This window comes from Sitophilus oryzae, unplaced genomic scaffold (genome assembly GCF_002938485.1).
Source record: "Sitophilus oryzae breed Bouriz unplaced genomic scaffold, Soryzae_2.0 scaffold_810_pilon_pilon, whole genome shotgun sequence".
Classification (NCBI taxonomy): domain Eukaryota; kingdom Metazoa; phylum Arthropoda; class Insecta; order Coleoptera; family Curculionidae; genus Sitophilus; species Sitophilus oryzae.
The window spans coordinates 1,004,961-1,023,844 of NW_022147429.1; the positions used below are offsets into that span (position 1 = coordinate 1,004,961).

Below are 18,884 nucleotides of genomic sequence, written 5' to 3' on the forward strand. Positions count from 1 at the left end.
ACTCGGCATAAAAGATGTTAAGTAGACTTCAACACTAACCTCGAACTGTTGAGTGTAACTACCATGAACATCAAATATACTATAATTACTTGAACTTAAGTGACTCTAACTTAACTATGAGACTAGACTGCAAATAATACTACTAAAAATATTTAAGCAATTTATTGAAATATCAAAAAGGTTAAATGTATAAAGAAAATGATGAAATGTATATGAAATGAAGTAAGGTTTAAATCGATAAGAATAAATGAAAAATGAAAATAGCCTAAGCTATACTAAAACTAAGACGTCATCCCCTTTAACTTAAACTAAGTATGCTCTAAGGGCGCAATACAAATAGCAAATCTAAACCTAACTAAAATCTAAACAGTCTTACTCTACTCGATGTGATATACTTGAAAACAACTCGGAAGTTCCTCCGGCTGAGCTACGGTGTATAGCTACAGGGTGGCTACGGCGGTGCACAGCAGCTCGGTCTACTGTCACTGGAGCCCACGGATGTCAGCAGAGGTACGGATGCTGGCCAGGTGGAGGACTTCAAAAGGTGAACATAAAAAACCCTCAACGAGGGTTTATGATGTCCAACGGGTAACTCTACACACGGGCAACAGGAACGGATGGAATTCTGGACTGTTCTGTGCTGTACGGTCTGGATCGGTCTTCTTGCTCTTGGAACTATTCGGGGACTTCTTGGGCACGTGAAATCGGGATATCGGTCGGAAAAATTTGGCTATTTAATCCCTTACGGAAATTGGTCGGCGGTCCATAAAAATCATCAAAATCCAACCACGCCTCTGACCAAAGGTGTTTCGGAAGCCTTAATCCTTCTTTACGAAGACCTGCTATTCGCCAACAGGGAATGCTTCACGAAACGGCAGCCAGTTCTTCACGACGATATTCTCGGTCGGGGAGTACACAAGAAGTGATGCAAGGATTCGATTTCCTTCACAAAATCAGATTTCAACCGGAAATCTCCCTCCAGGATATAGATAGAGAACTATATATTATCTTGACTAGTCCAACTCACAAAAAGGCATAAATAAAAAACGATGTTCTAGAATATTTTCTATTGTCATATTTCACCGGTCAATGAACGAACTTAACTCACAAATTCCCACAATTAAATGAACGAATTGCACACTGCGATCCACATCAAAAATAAACAATTTAACTACGAAATTTTATCTGATAAATATAAAATTTCAATAACCAAAACAAAGGATAAATAAATCCAAAAACATCTGATTTGATCTGACAGTGACAAGGGACAAGTGATGACCAAAGATATAGAGAGATGGACAAAAATTCTAATGCTGGGCGGTATCCAGTGACAATATTCTGTGGCTATATAATATCGCGGTGTATAACGGGTTGCATAATAGTAAAAATTTAAATAAAATAATATTTAACCATAAAATTATAGTAAACATGATGCAAAAACAATAGTTATTTGCGATAATTTATGAGCTAGCACACAGAGGTCGTTGCGAGGAAATTTGACTGTTACACATCTATAACAACCGTAACTTAGAAATTAAACCTCAAAAGCTTTGATATATTTATTTGACAGGATAATTTTTATGTGGTATATTTAGATATTTATAATTTCTTTGATTTCACAAGATACTATTTTTAAAAACCTGTGTAAATATTTTATTGGAAGCAATATTTATGATATATGACTGTCATTGAGTAATAACGTTAATCTCTAATTTCTAAAAATAAATCAAATATTGTAGTGTGATTTTAATTATGTTCAGTTTCTATTTAAAAGAGCTGCCCATTTATTTGAAAAATATATGGCGAGCCAAGAACAGACAAAGTCTATACTAGACGTGTCTCTTGTAAAAACTAAAGTATTTTTGAAGTAGTTAGATTTCAAATATGTTAAATAGATTTTATTATTTTAGAGGTACGGTATGATCGAATAAAAACGGCATCCAGTTGGCTTGGAAATTACGATCGATGACATTTCCCATACAATTTAACATAGGTATATAAAATAACAACGATCTTTACTTTACAGCCACCGAGGACCGTTTTTTTTTCGATCACATTGTAAAACACCTAAATCTTTAACCGTTTTTGTCACTGACAAAAATGTGCCCGTATGAATCCTAACGCGGAAATAGCCATTTTAAAAAATCGATCAACTCAGTAACCATCAATTCGAAGTTAGCCAAAGAATGCCTAGAAAACTAATTAGGCAAAGAAAAAAAGTCCTCCTACTCTGTGTACCCGCTCACCAAGGGATTGAAGATAATGAAAAAGCAAACAATCTAGCTAGAACAGGAGCAAACACTTTACTAATTCAACCATCAGGACTGTTCTGCTTTCCAAGCAGAAACCAACTTAAAGGTGAACCTGGAGGACTCCATCCGTAACCTGGAATGGGAATCCACCAACGGCCTAAGACACACGAAAAAGTTCCTCCGAACTTACGACCGAGAAAAATCAAAGATTTTTCTTGATTCAAATGAGAACAATCTTCAGATTGTCACGGGGTTTCTAAAAGGGCACTGTCTCCTCAACGAACACCTCAGTAGATTGAAGCTGAGAAACAACGGCAAACCAGAGCACCTCATCATAGTGTGTGCGCCGAGACAACAACCGTTCGTGCCATATACTTTGGTACGGCTGATGTTGAAGTTGGAGGGCTGGCCTCTGTGGAGCCGTCTCAGATACTGGCCTTTACCAAAGTCCTGAGACTGTATGATAAGTTATAATCCGCAATAACTGAAGAAAGAGGAACACATTATGGTGATTAAACCCCCTCCTAAACATTCTACATTCTACATCCTAACGCAGTGGTATTTTACCAAATAATTATAAATTTTCATTTCCTAAATTTCTGATTCAGTGGTAAAATTAATTCTTAAGTTTTTTTTTCAAGTAGATCATGGATGGATTACCGTAAACCTTGTAGGTAATTTATGGTGTGATATGAATATTAGTACTCTCATTTTATCTTCCTTTGTATACATTATATTCACATTAAATATTTCGGAAATTCATCTAAAAGGAATTTTGGGTACAGTTTTACTTACGATTACTAAAATCTTAATTTAAACTAAGGATAATTCAAACATAAATCTTGACATAAATAACGTTTAATCCAGTACTCTGACAAATAATTGACCTACCAATGTAATTAGGATAAATAATGTTAGACTACATAGTTATTTTGACGCATTAAAAACATGACAAATTAGAAGACAAAAACATCAAAGCAACGAGAGCTGATTCATTTCACATAGTACAGTGAGTATACTCTCATTAAACTTGGTTTAGTTAACGACTGTATTTAATAAATATTCTTCACGCGTATTTACTGCAGCTTATTAATAAGGAAAAGTCTGAACTTTTGCCAGTAACCAACATTTATATGGCAGTAGTTCCTCAATAGTTTGCTGTTCACTTCCTTAATGGCATTAGTACTAATTTAGAGCTTATCTATCCGATTATACTTATATAAAAAACTGAAAACTAGAATAAAATTAATTAATGATTTTTTTAATAATATTTAAACATTGAAATATACCTCCTTGGACTGGCATTGTCTTTAATTTTGAATTTTTACATGTCTTGGCCAGTTGTGTCAATTACTGTTATCAAATGTAAACTAAAAATAAGCCAAATCCTAAAATTATAGAGTTTATAAACTAGCGCAAGTTATTGGCCAGTAACGGAGTTATGTGCAGTTAAATGTTATGTTGTCCATTTAAGGATGCCAGTATTATGGACGACAGCCCATTTGTAAATGGTTGCCATATTGTGGACATTTCCACTGTATAGGATTGCTGGATAACATGGTCTCTTTAAAGTTCCTTTTTTTTCCAATGGAATTCCTTGTTGAAAATTCAGCGTTTCTCCTATTTATGTTGCGTTACTTGGCCCACGCTTGGTTTGCCATATTTTACTTGATTCCACTTATGCCTGTTAAATCGTACCTTTAGGGGATATTTTGTCCCTTCAATATATGATTTATCGCGTTCTGTATACCTGGTAGTTACACCCTTTCTTTTGTTTTAATTTATACTGTTTGGATAATCGCTTAATATTTTAATCTTTTGTAATGTTATTTTTGTTATTTTTTAAAATTCATTTAAATATTATTTAATTCAGAAATAAGTGATGCTTGATTTCTTGATCACTACGTATGATGCTTGCTCGAATGGGTAACGTTGACTATTCTTCCTTTGCTTCCTTGAGACTGGTTTGACTGTAAACTTAAATAAAATCCCGAATGTGTTGGTTTCTTTATATACAAAGGTGCTAATGAATCCATAGTTTCTGCTTACAAGTATATCAGAAAACGGCAGACAGAAGGAAGATTTTCTTATTTTTTATTATCACACTTGATAATGATCAGTGCCATGAAGATATTTTATTTCATAATCAGTCTACCACTTTTAAAAAAAGATTCAAAAGTTACTTAATACTGTTCTTTATTAATTTTAAATCTCAATATGTTTTCTAAATATATTTTAATTTGATGATTTTAACTAAAGTTTTTTGCTACTTATTTGTTACTCGCTACTTTTACTACTAGTATAATTCAGGCAACTCTACTACTATACTATACATTCACTATATTTTATTATTATTATTGTAGTGTATAACTGGTAGATTATATAATGGAGAAATTTTTGTTATGAACTCTGAAACAATAAATCATTAATCCTGATAATTTCAGTCAGGATTATGGAGCAAAAAAAATTAATTTATCTGTTAAAAATCAATTTTAATCATGTACTGCTGATGCTGATTTATTATAATTGTCTTTCTAGTGCCTTTAGGTATTAAAATGAAATTTTAAGGGTAAACGTTACTTTAAGCAACATATTTTAATGCTAAAAGAATGTCATCTTCACCAGAAACCACCGGAATATTTTTCTAAAAAAAATATACGCCACTGATTTTTAATCTTGTCAGTAAAATTCTGTAGACATTTTAATGACAATTAAAAGTTGTCTCTAAATATTTTGTGCATTTCTATCTCCTTGATAAGATAAACGCATTTTTTTTTAATCCAACAAAATGTTCTAATGTTATTAACTGGCTCATGGATTCCTCAATAAAAAATGTGAAAACAAAATCGCATAAATATAGGTGCGGAAATGCACAGTTTCAAAGTTACAAGATGTCAAATCTTTCAAAAATGAGGTCTTTGAAAAAAGAAAGAAAAGCCAGTGGCGCACATGCTTTTTTTTAGAAAACAATTCCAGTGATAACCAATATGCATGTCCCTGATGAATATGTCGGGACTTATAGGAACTTTTACATTCAAATTTGACTGGAATATCTAAAAGCACTTAAAGGAAAATTATAATAAACCGAAAATAAATGAAGACTTTAACACCCTGTATCTACGAAACAAAGCAAAATCCGACCTATGTTGATATAAAATATAAACCTTATTTTTACGGGAGGAATTTCTACACAAAAGATGGCACATGTTTTCTGAAACATCATGTATAGAGAAAAATCATGATTATAGATTTTGTTACATAGATGTATGCACATTTGTTAATATAGTTAAATCTTTTAAAATTCTTAATAAATCGTACTGTAACATGGTGACTTAAGTGAAGGTTTTTTTATCGGGCCCCATATAAACAAGCAGAACTTAAACCAAAAAGCGAAGGACAACAACTTGAAAGGTCTTAATGACTGTTAGCTCGGTGCATCGGTGCATCCGCCAAAGCGATGTTTTACATTTACTGCCGTATAAAGAACGTCGGCTTTGGTGCCCAAGATTTATTTGGACCGCTTTAAAATAATAGTACCTACAAGGGGTTTTCTGTACGGCACCGAGACGCGAGATGTGACTCCGTCCGCCATGAACTGCAGGTTTTATACTCCGCTTGACTCCGCTTTGACTGATCTGTTACAATATGTCTTCGAGCGTTATAATAAACAATTATTCACGTTTTATTTATAGAATGACATGTTTCCTTAGAAAATATTTATGTCTGCAAGTCTGATTCTTTGAGGATGTTTATTTAAATGTGTGTTACTGTTAAACAGTGGTGTATAAATGTTAAAAATATTCAAAATTTTTAATTAAAATAAATTGTTTGAAAAACTTAGTTGTGCTTAAGAATGTAATAAAAAAATAACCTAAATTAGTTTGTTTATTTAATGTTATATATTTATCGGAGTACACCTCCACCTATGAATACCTGAAAAACTGTCAAGCTCATGTCATAAGTTGAGTTGTCAATAATTTGTAATTTTGAAATGGTATTTTAAATAAAAGTAGAGTTTAGTGCACTTTCTATATCTATAAACCCCCCAAGAAACATAATAGTGGTGTCAGAAGTCGGATCCCCAGTAGCACAAGATATCGGCCCAATATTTAGGATATGTTGGGTAAAAGTTGCAAGCTGGCCCAATATTGCCGATTTTTAGCCAATATTGGTAGTTGATTGTCAATAAAACTTTTTCCTTTATTATAATTCTATATTTTCACAATAACGTACCAATATTTATATAATGCATAATTATTTTAATTTTTCAAAAAAAATCATTAATATTATTACGTCGTGTTAGTTTACGACATTATTCTTTTATAGTTTAATAATACATCGTTTTTTTAATATAATTGCAATTTACTATTGTCGTGCCAATAATTCATAATTTGGGTAATATTTTTGACTTGCAATCGAGTGCTAACTAATCAGTTAATCCTGCATAAATTCTGTAACGCCAGTGGCGAATGCCAAATAAACGAAAAACGATAAAGAAATGTGGTCTGGATAGCCACAACGTCATAAAACGGGTTCCTGTTGAATCCCCACTTCTCTTCCCTATGACGCATTGATGAGGCCGCGCGCGCGACAAGTGTCTAGGTACAGGAACGCGGCCCGGCAATTCCAAAGCATCACGAATAAATGGCAATAATATATTCTACCCTAACCAACAGTTCTATAAAATTGATCGGGTATTTCGTGTGCAATCTATAAATAAAAAAAAGCTCACACCAAAGACTAACCAACGCTGTTACCAACAACTCTAAATAAATAAAAAAATAAAAACAGCTGTAAAAAAATTAAAAAAAGTTCTACATCTGCCGGGGTTTGATCCACCACCCGTCGCTATAGAATCAGCAGCCTCAACCACGGAGCTACACGTTGCTTCCATAACTAGACTCTATTGAAGCATTACTTTCTTCTGCTGTTCCAATACGCATGCGCCACCGCCGCGCCGCCAGTTGATGCTTTAGAATCGCCGGGCTGCGTTCTTGTACCTTGTACCTAGAAGCTTTAAATAATTTGTGATTTATCTATTTGTGTACAGTGCAATTTGGATCATTTTAAGTAAAGGTGAACTGGTAAGTACTTTATTTCAACAACTTTTAAATGTAGACTAGTAGATATTTCCTGTAAGAGGCATCCTAACCTAAAAATACATTTACTCAACTACCAGACAATTTAGAAGTAAATAAAAATCTAAAATAATAGCCGTATCCTATCAATTCTCACTTGGATTGTGAAAACTGTTGAAATAAACCTGATGTTTAATTAATGTCAATATTTTTCATATTTTTACGTAGGTAAATGGAAACGTTGGGCCAATATTGGCTAAATATAGAATCTAGTTAGTAAAATTCTGGAGCATTTTAAAATCGCGCGGTTCCAAGTATGGTGAACCTATTAGTTGCCTAGATATTTCACGTTTTTACATTTTTTTTTTGATCATTTAATATTTAGACCATATTAGATGTAAATAATTATTTATATAATTTAATAACAATTATAATTAAGAAACGTCCTAACCTAAATATATTTAATACATTATCACTGAACTACAAAAGAGAGTTCAAATGTTGATAAAACCTAAAATATTACAAATCTTACCCTACCATGTCTCCCTAGAATAAGTTTAGATTATGAGGTTGCTTTCATCAAATTAACTGGCTGATGAAACGCTTATAAAATGTCTTATTTTGAAGAAGGAAAACAGAAATGTTGAGCCAATATTGGCTAAATATAGCTATACTGGTATACTTGTCAATAAGGTATGTTTTAACTATCGCCATGTAGGTGCAAGGTACACAAAATGAAAAATGTTATCCTAAGAAATTTTATTCACTATTAACCATTAATGCATCGTTCTGTGCAACCCCCAGATGAACTTTTTGGTATAAAGAGGACGATCCATGAGTTAAAGAAAGAGATGATATAATTTTAAAGAAATCTATGCGGTAATTTATTAAGTTGTACAGAGTAATGTACATATTTATTTTGCACAAGAAGCTCCTAGTTCGTGTAGTTAGAGCGTACCAACTTCTTATATTAAAGTGATGACTGTGTTTGGATTATATAATATAAACGAATGTTTAATGTTTATGCTTAGAATTCGGGATATTTTTAATTTTGATTGAGAGCATAATAATTGTAATGCAATAACTAGGGACATAATATTTCCTATATACAGATTAGCTATGAGGAAAAAGGTCCATATTATGTTCACATGAAACTGTTTAAAAAGTTACCAAATAGTATTAGGGAAATTTATAAATTAATATCATTTTAGCAGATATATTTTATTTGCCGGGTTTGAGTCGCTTAATTCTTTAATGTTATTTTACTTTATTTAACTTCCTAGACACCAGTTTTTTTAAATATTATTATAGTAAATTTTCTTTCACAGCAGCATCTATGGCGGAAAAAAGGTATAACGCAAAATACAAAAGTGTTAAAAGGTCTATGGAAGAAATAATTGCTAGCTCTTCTCACAAGAAAAAACAAACCATTCAAGAAGCTAAAAATATTTTAATTGAAAATATCGAATTTGAAGAGAACTGTAATGTCGAATGTGAACGCGTAATGGAAGTTTCATCACCTGTATCTCATTTAATCGAAAGCGATGAATCAGTAGAGGATGAATCAATAAGTTCTGTGAATATACTGCAAGATGGAATAATTTGTAGTAACGAGGCAAAGATGAGCGCTAGTGACAATTTTAGACAATTTTTATGCTCATGGGCCAAAAATTATTCTGTAAATCATTCTCAATTAAATAATTTGCTTAAAGGTTTGAATGAACATTTACACTTAGAACTACCATCTGACGCAAGAACGATATTAAGTACAGCACGCCAAACTCACATTAAACAAATGACAACTAATTCTGGAAAAACTGGCTCATTTTGTTATATTGGTATAGCAGTGAATCTGAAAAAGATTCTATCATCTAAGATTATTTTGTCAAAAATTAAAAGTGTTGAATTAAAACTTATCTTTAATATTGATGGTGTGCCTCTCAGCAAAAGTTCCAATCGACAATTTTGGCCAATATTAGGAAAAGTGTGGGTACCTAATTTTAACATATACCCGTTTCCAGTTGCTATTTTTTGTGGAGATGGCAAGCCAAACTTGACTAACTTTTTTTCTGAATTCATTACCGAAATTAACAACCTTCTGCATTCTGGAATAGAACTCGGTGGTATAAGATATTCTATAAAAATTTTATGTTTCACATGTGATGCTCCAGCAAGAGCTTTTGCTAAATGCATAAAAGGCCATAATGGAAAATATGGCTGCGAAAGATGTAATCAACAAGGCTTGTATCACCAAGGCAGAATGTTATTTAAAGAAACAAAAGCAGCATTAAGAACCAACGAGGATTTCAAAAACCAGATACAACAAGAACATCATCATGGGGTGACACCTCTACTACAGATCACAGACTTTAATTGTATATCTCTGTTTGTTCTCGATTCCATGCATTTGTGTTTTCTAGGGGTCATGAAAAAACTATTGAAATATTGGCATTCGGATACAGCTACGAGACTACATTTAAGGGACCGCACAAAAATATCGGAATACTTAGAATATACGGCACAATTTATTCCAGAAGAATTTAGTAGAAAATCCAGAGGACTTTACGAATTAGATCACTGGAAAGCCACAGAATTAAGATTGTTTGCCTTGTACACTGGTGTCATAGTTTTAAAAAATATTTTACCATCTAATCTTTATTATCACTTTGTCTTATATCATTCTGCCTTAAGAATATTGTTTTCAAATGATATTTCCGATCACAATTTAAATTGTAGCCGTAATTTACTTTTATCATTTGTAGGCGATTTTGAAAAAAACTATGGGAATACCTCAGTGATTTATAATGTACACAGTCTTATACATATTACCGATGATGTCCAAAATTTAAAAGTGAATTTAAATGATCTTAGCTGTTTTTCTTTTGAGAGCTATTTAGGAAAACTAGTAAAATTACTAAGAACACCAAATAGACCTTTAGCTCAAGTGGTTAAACGCTTATCGGAAACTCAAATTTTTTTTTATATTCCCAATACTAATAACACAGAACTACAATTTAAGAACTGTTTGTTGACTTCAAATAACTTTAAAGATTCGTTTATAATAATGAAGAATAATAAAATTGCAAAAATTAAGTTAATTCGTAACAATGAGTTAACTGTCAATAAATGTTTGGGTCAGAAGGATTATTTTTCCTATCCATTTCCTTCGAGAACTATTGGTATACATCAATTTCATGAAATCAGCAATATAGAAATTAAATGTAAAATTTCCGACATTAAAAATAAACTACTTGTAATTAAAGAACTTAATAAAAGTGCATATGTAGCTTTTGAACTGTTGCACACAAGTTAAAATCTTACACAAAATTATTCAGTTTTCTTAAATAAAATATTTGTTCTTGTGTCGTTGTTTTCAGTTACTATGTTCTATACTTTGAAGCCTTTTTTATCATTTTAATCAACTATTAAAAATTACTAATTAAATCATCTAACTAGGGAACTGATAGCCACACTGACAATATATCAGACATGGCATATGCTCTCCGAATGATTAAAAGATCATTAAAAATATAAAAAAATAATTTATTGGAAATCTGACGTTATAAAATATAATTTAGTTTATTGTTACTATATACTTTCACTTTAATAACTTATTAAACGTATTAGGGCATTGGACCGTTTGTGACATTCGATATATTATCATAAAATTTAAAATATTCTAAACACTTGATTATTTAAATTTTGGTTAATTTATTTATTGTAATTAAAATAATTATCGATATATAATATATACCAGCTCTAAATTCTTCTGAGAGAAAATTTAAATATTTACGGGTGTATATCTAATTTATGTAAGTTATTATAATGAATTTATGACATTAGGTATTTAATAAAATCTGTGTTATAAAAGTATGGGATATATTATATGATTAATTATTTCCTTCTTCGACCCTTACTTTGCATTGTGTTTAGATTAATCATTAGATAATTATGATGTCCTGGGATTTGGTTTTCTGGGCAAATAAGGAAGCTGTTGACTATATTCCTTCAAGTTGGGCTCTTGATGAAGTAACTTATAAATGGCCCCTAGGAGTTTCACAAGAAGTAAGACAAGGCTTAATTGATACATGTGATCCATTAAAAAACATTAAGTATCGAACAAGCAGAGGGATAGCAAGAAAAAAAGGAATAACTGACTTACAAAATGCCAAGACCTTATGCGAGAGAGCTCTATATACTTCTTCTGTAGATACTACGACCGACGCTGAAACTCCACAAAATTTGGATAATGATAGCAGCGATGACCAAAATGTAGAGCCTCCTGAAAAAACTGTCCGTAAGTTTAGTAAGTATCAATGCGTCTAAACTACTTTGCTAACCAGTTTGTTGCTGTTTTTTAGGTTTCAGTATATTTAGAAAGTCGCGTGAAACTCCACCGGGTAAGTAAAACAGGAACAATTATTGTATATTTATAATAAAAGCATATGTGTGTTTGACTTAAAGCTTTTACACCGCCGATTGCAACAAAATCTTTGGGGAGTGAAAATACCACTGACAGCCCTAAAAGTCAAAACACAGGTTTAAGTAAGCTATCATATAACAGCGTTAATAGTCAGAGAAATAGTAGTGATGATGATGATTTACCACTTAAAGAACTTGTGGGTATGTTTGCATAAAATACTATTTTATCTAATTTAATAACCAATTTTCTTGCAATTTTGTAGTCCCCAGTACATCCTCAAACTTTCATGTAACTGCTGAAGGACCCGACGGTAGGTCAACCTTATTTTAAAGTTTTCATATCTTTAATTATTGTATTGCTTAATTCTAGATTTTACGCCAAGCAAAAGGAAATCTTTATTTCAAGAAAATTTAAATATCAAAAAATATAAAGTACGTTGTATGGCTGAATCACCATCGGTTTTGAACAATGGTCAAAGGGAATTAGACACAAGTCCATTTGAGCCGTCAGTAGCTTTAACAGGTAACATATATTGACGAAGATCACTTATATGTTGTAGAAATACCTGCTAGAACCAAGATAACTTAGGCGTTTATGTATATTTTTAGTTTCTGAGAGATTGATGTTAAAAGAAATAAAAAAGTTGAATTGGGAAATACAGGATATGAAAAAAACAGTAAACAAGATTCAGGACCTGTTGCTCACAAATAACATGATTAATATTGAAAGTTCTAGTGAAGAACCTTTTCAACTACCAATTAAGAACCAGGCTTTACTAGAATCTATAGAGCAGCATTTAGAAGATGAGAAAAATATTGAACTTTTGGTAATTATAATTATTTGCAGATTATACTCGTATGAGAAACAAAATGTAAAGCTTATCGAATTGTTTATTTTAGGCTCAACGATTATACCTTTGTGGAGGGGACAATACCCACAAATCTGTTTTTTTATTAATGAAAAAACTGTTTTCCAGAGATTTAGCAATGCTCTATTCTGGATCAGGAAAGAAGGGAAAATTATCATTTCAGAAGTTGTCATGTTATAAGGCTGTTATAAGTATAAATTTTAAATTGTTTTGATAATAAATTGCAATTAACAAAATTTTGCTTTGTGTTTCATAGAAGCTGTTCGGAAACGTTTTCCAGGCGCCACGGATGCAGATATTAACAAATCTATATCTTTGTATTTGGCAGGAGCAGCAGACAGGGAAGGAGGACGTAAAAACAGAGATGCCCAATAATTATACATAGCTATTTTGTAACAGAACAATATTTTTCGTTTTTTATAACAGTTTATTTTTCATTATTTTATTTTATATAGCAATATATTATGGTTTTTGTTGATGTAACGTTTTATTGAATCTTTTCCTAATATTTACTTCCCGAATCTATACAACATATTGGTTATAAAGAAGTGTAGATTTTTTTTATATTTCTTTTATTTTTAAAACATATAATATATATCATTCTCATTCGAAAATAATGTTCCACTGTATATATAAAACATACAACAACTTGCATAAAATGCATTGACTTTTCGAACTATCAAGTGACCATAAAAAGTTTCCAGGGAGTTTCCTATTCCGAATCTTGATTATGTGGTATGTACATAGGTTCAATGTACAGAATAAATATTGGTCCAAGATTTGCAAAACATAATAGAAAAATATAAGTAAATTATGTTGGACCATTATTGAAAAAATACATTATGTCTATAAATATAGTAAATATAGGATAAATATTAAATACCCATATTGGATCAATATTGATATTTAACAAAGGATAAATATATGAATGCTATATTTTACCATTAAAAAAAAATCTCGCCTTTTCTTTATTGGGCCAATATGTAAATATATTATTTTACCAATGTTGGTGTGCTACTGGGGATAGATATATAAATTCGTGAAAGTGCAACACAGAAACGAAATCTACGAACGACAACGCAACCTTGTTAAACTTCGTGCTCAAATACAGTTCATCGCCACTTTGGTAGCTTCTCCTGTTTATAAACGTTGTCCAACATGGCTCAAGTAACACCAGAATTACTCCAACAACTATCGGGATTAATTGCTAATGCCATACGACAGTCTCAAATACCTGGAGAACAAACGTCATCAGCACAGCCTCGACCACCCCAATTCTCCATGCAAGCATATCGCGCTGCCAACGGAACTTCAATCATGGACTACTTTACACGGTTCACCTGGGCGCTCAATCTGAGTAAAATCCCTGAAGAACAACATTCTCATTATGCCCGTGTCTATATGGGTTCTGAGCTCAACGATGCCTTAAAGATCCTTGTCACTCCTGAAGATCCAGAATCTTTAACATATACTCAAATTCAAACAAAACTTACTGTTCATTTCGATGCAACGTAATAAGTTTGCTGAAAGTATCAAATTTCGAAGCATCGTTCAAAAACCAGGAGAATCTATTACTAGTTTTACCTTAAGACTGCGACAAGCGGCAACCTATTGTGAATATGAAGCATTCCTCGACAGAATGTTGATCGAACAAATGCTCGCAGGTCTAGAGTTAAGAGAAATGTGTGACGAAATCATCACCAAGAAGCCAGAGAACTTCACCGCTGCATACGAAATTGATCAAATAATGGCGAAATTGTTCCATAATGGAACAAAGATATTATACTGAAAAAAATATTGTTAATAATATTTATGAAAATTGATTATTAACTGTTGTTTCATTGGGGCAATGATTTTTTTAATATAATGATTTGTTAATCATAGATCGATGTCCGATTTATTAATACTATGAATCTAATTTCATCAATATAATGAAAATCTGGTTATTAAATTAATGTAAGATTTTCATTAATATAATGAACGCGTTCATTGTCCCAATGAACGCGTTCTTTATTTTAGTGCTGAAACTTTAATAAACACATATTCATTATATTAATGTACTAAATCATTGATTAATGAGTTGTACATTGTGACAATGAACAATGTTATTAATACAACGAACACACTACATTATATTAATGTACGCGGTTATTAATATCATGAATAACATATTAGGGCTTAAATGTCCGCCATGTTGATCGGTTACTTTGGCACTTTAATAACGTCTGTGTGATTGAGTTATTCACTGAGACTTTAGAGGGGTAAGTGTTCTCTTCAATATTTTAAATAAAAGTCCTATCGTATTGTAGTTTGTGTTGTCAAATCAAATTCCGCTGTGTGAGATCTCTGGTGTGAGTATTCATTAAAACAACGGTTTCCAAATATGTTTCAGAAGATAAAAAACAAAAAGAAGAAAAACAAGTCGAGGCATGGAACTGATTATGGTAAATTCGAATGTTCTTTTAATATTTGGCATTTTAATTATTTTGATATATGTCTTTTAGAACCGGAAGATGTTGAGACCTGCCTTCAAACCATCAAATTTGAGAATTTAACATCGGATCCACTTGATGCGACTTGAAAAGCCTGTTGCAAATTCGTCTAGACGTTATCATGTCTAAGGATACAGCTAATATAATGAAGAAATGGTCTTTTTATAGAAATTCCTTAGGATATCGGCTGGTAAATTAATTTTCTTATTATAATTTACCCTAAAATTAATAATAACATTACTATTCTCTTCGTCAATTCGATTTTTTAAATTTTTAATTTGTATATGCTATATCGAGTTTAATAAATTATTAGTTTATTGCACTTGTTTTTTATTAATAATCCCTAATGGAAAAATTTACTGTGCTCGTAAGTAAGGCACTATTAGTAATTTTGTTACCTTTGTAGCTAAGGGCTTGTTCAAATGGAAATCTATTTATAGTAGAACTAGCGTGTACCAGCGACTTCGTTCGCTTCGAATTAATCATTTATAATGGTGATGATAAAGCAAAGCAAGAATTTCCATTAACATACAAACTGGATACAATTTTGTCACATTTATGTCAGCATGAGAAAAAACAATATGGCGATATTATTATATAACTTGGTAATATTTGAGGGGTAGTTTCATCTCGTTGGAATTTGACTTTCGTAAAATCCGTTTGCCAAAAATTAGCTTTTTACGTCAAGCAATTTAAGCAGAATCGTGGTTAAGAAATTACCCAACTTTATGGAACACCCTGTATGACTTTTTAAAAAATTTCAAAATATGTAAAAAACCAAATAAATTATGCTTGTCCAAGCGTTTTCCCGAAAGACTAACCGTTTTTTAAATAACAAATATTGTAATATTTGAGGGGCGTTTTCACCCTCTTGGAATTTGAGATTCGAGAAACCCCTCCTTATCGAATCTACACCCCACAGTCAATCCGTTTGCCTAAAATCAGCTTTAAACGTCAAGCAGTTTAAGCAGAATCGTGATTACTCAATGGTCATATTTTATGAAACACCCTGTATTTATAAAAAATCTTAAAATATGTAAAACAACAAAATAAAATATACGTGTTTAAGAGTTTTTCCGAAAAACTCACCGGTTTTTAAATAAAAAATATTTTAATATTTGAGGGATAGTTTTATCCCCTTAGAATTCGAGTTTCGAAAAATCCCTTCTTATCGAACCTCTACACCCTAAAGTCAATCTGTTTTCCAAAAATCAGCTTTTTACGTCAAGCGCTTTAAGCAGGATCGTGATTAATCAATGACCAGATTTTTCGAAACACCCTGTATACATTTTTAAAAAATCTTAAAATATGTAAAAAAAACAAAATAAAATATACGTGTTTAAGCGTTTTTTTTTTTTTCGAAAACTTGACCGTTTTTTAAATAAAAAATATTGTAATATTTGAGGGGTGGTTTCACCCTCTTGGAACTGGAATTTCGAAAAATCCCTTCTTATCGAACCTCTACACCTTAGAGTCAACCTGTATGCCAAAATTGAGCTTCTTAATTTGAGTGGTTTGAGCAGGATCGTGATTAATCAGTATGTCAGTCACTTAAGGATTTTATATATTAGTATAGATTATTTCAGGTAGTTGGCTGGGAAATGACTATCAATGACATTTCATATCAATGACAGCAATCTTCATCATCGATTATACGGTGTAACAAGAGTTACTAATAGTGTCGACTTTTAAATGTATAACTAAATAGGTTATGAAATTATTTCATTGTATTAATGATACGGTTCATTAATACAATGAAATTATTTCATTGTATTAATAATACGGTTCATTAATATAAGGATTTAGGTACATTATATTAATGAAATCTGTTCATTGTACACATAAATGTGCTCTTCAAATTAATAAACACTCTTCATTGATTTAATGAACTTAAATTTCATAGAGTTAATTAATTACTTTTCATTGTGCCAATGAAATCGAATCGTTCATCGGCTCAAAATTAATGATTTAAGTCATTATATTAATGAACTTTTTCATTATATTTATGTCGACTTTTGGTTCAGTGTACGTATCTCAACGATCTTCATGTAGCTCATCTAGGCATAGTCAAGATGAAAGGATTGGCACGTTCTTTTCTTTCTTGGCCAGACATAGACGCAGACATTGAGAGACTTGCTAAGTCTTGCACCGCATGTGCAACACAAGCGCATGATCCACCCAAATTTCGTGACCACCATTGGGAGTACCCAAAGGCACCATGGGAACGTATTCATATTGATTACGCAGGTCCAGTAGCCGACACGATGCTGTTAATCGTTGTCGACGCTTAGAGCAAATGGGTTGAAGTAAAACCTACAACTCTTACCACAGCAGCTTCAACAATCGCTATTATGGACAACCTCTTCACAGCATATGGTACACCAATCACTGTTGTTTCAGATAACGGTAGACAATTCATTGCAGAAGAATTCAAGACTTTCCTGAAGAATAGTGGAGTGAAATACCACAAACTATCAGCACCATATCATCCATCAGCAAATGGACAAGCGGAACGGTATGTGCAAACAGTGAAAGACGTACTATATACAATGAAAACTACGAAAGCAGCACTACAGAGTAATCTTAACCAATTCCTTCGACAATATCGCAAAGCACCACATTCCACCACAGGACAGTCCCCAGCTCAATTGTTCTTAGGACGAGACCTTCGCACTCGCCTCAATCTAACGAGACCTGATGATATATCAACGAAAGTGATGATATATCAACGAAAAACAACGAGCTGAAATGCAATCAACTTTGCGCACGTTGGAAGATGAACAAAGAGTGTATTTCCTATCTGGAAACCAGAAGCTCGACAAATGGCTCCCTGGGACAATTTCTAAACGAATAGGTGATCTCCACTATGAAATCAACAATGAAGATAAACAAATAAGACGTCATATTGACCAAATAAGTAATAAATAATATTTCAAGGACCAATAGAAGTGCCAACAAATGATCGTCAACGCCATATTCGATACTATGAAGGACCACCAATTGTACCAGCTACCAGAACATCAATTCGTGAACCAGTGATACTAGAGAATACACCTCATACTCCAATGATACCACGAAGATCAAATCGAGTGATTTGTCCACCACTGAAATATTCACCAAATTGAAAAGAGGGAGGAATGTTATATATTTATCGGAGTACACCTCCACCTGTGAATACCTGAAAAACTGTCAAGCTCATGTCATAAATTTAGTTGTCAATAATTTGTAATTTTGAAATGGTATTTTAAATAAAAGTAGAGTTTAATGCACTTTAAATATCTATAAACCCCCCAAGAAACATAATATTTAAATATATAAATATTGCCTTATTAAATTAAAAGAATATCAATAATCCCATCAAAAACACAGAATGTGAAAAAAATCCAAATCTCGCAACACAATTCTTCTACTATAAAAAATGTGAGATCTCATGTAAAACCATGTCAGTTTATTTTATTTAGTCTCTCTTTAAGCACGTATTCAATAATTTTGTTATAAATTATTAGTATAGTTCTTTTTGTAGCCTATCTTCCTATTTTTTTCTAGGGTACATCATTAAAAATAATATTAAATAAGTTTCACTAACAATAATTCATGAACTTTGAATTATCGTATAAAGTCAGACAGACAGTATCAAATGGATTAATTCTAGTTTAACGACTTGTGTTTCCGACTTTCGTTCTAACCCAAATATCAACTTTAAAAGTGTTCAATTCATGATTTTACCATTGCTATTAAAAATCAAGTTTTTGTCAATTTTACACATATTTT

General features: G+C 32.0%; 3 protein-coding genes across 3 annotated transcripts; all 3 read left to right on the plus strand.

Annotated features, from left to right (window-relative positions):
* Positions 1-7,187: 7,187 nt before the first annotated feature.
* LOC115889069 lies at positions 7,188-10,643 on the plus strand. The gene is made up of 2 exons (XM_030908984.1): positions 7,188-7,336; positions 8,659-10,643. The coding sequence occupies exon 2, from the start codon at positions 8,667-8,669 to the stop codon at positions 10,641-10,643; it is 1,977 nt and encodes a 658-aa protein (XP_030764844.1). The 5' UTR covers positions 7,188-7,336; positions 8,659-8,666.
* Positions 10,644-11,264: 621 nt separating this feature from the next.
* Positions 11,265-12,996, plus strand: LOC115889070. Its single transcript, XM_030908985.1, has 8 exons — positions 11,265-11,627; positions 11,692-11,730; positions 11,795-11,953; positions 12,016-12,063; positions 12,123-12,275; positions 12,362-12,579; positions 12,653-12,812; positions 12,878-12,996. The coding sequence occupies exons 1-8, from the start codon at positions 11,282-11,284 to the stop codon at positions 12,994-12,996; spliced, it is 1,242 nt and encodes a 413-aa protein (XP_030764845.1). The 5' UTR covers positions 11,265-11,281.
* Positions 12,997-17,464: 4,468 nt separating this feature from the next.
* LOC115889071 (uncharacterized protein K02A2.6-like) lies at positions 17,465-17,860 on the plus strand. Its single transcript, XM_030908986.1, has one exon. The coding sequence runs from the start codon at positions 17,465-17,467 to the stop codon at positions 17,858-17,860; it is 396 nt and encodes a 131-aa protein (XP_030764846.1).
* Positions 17,861-18,884: the final 1,024 nt, after the last annotated feature.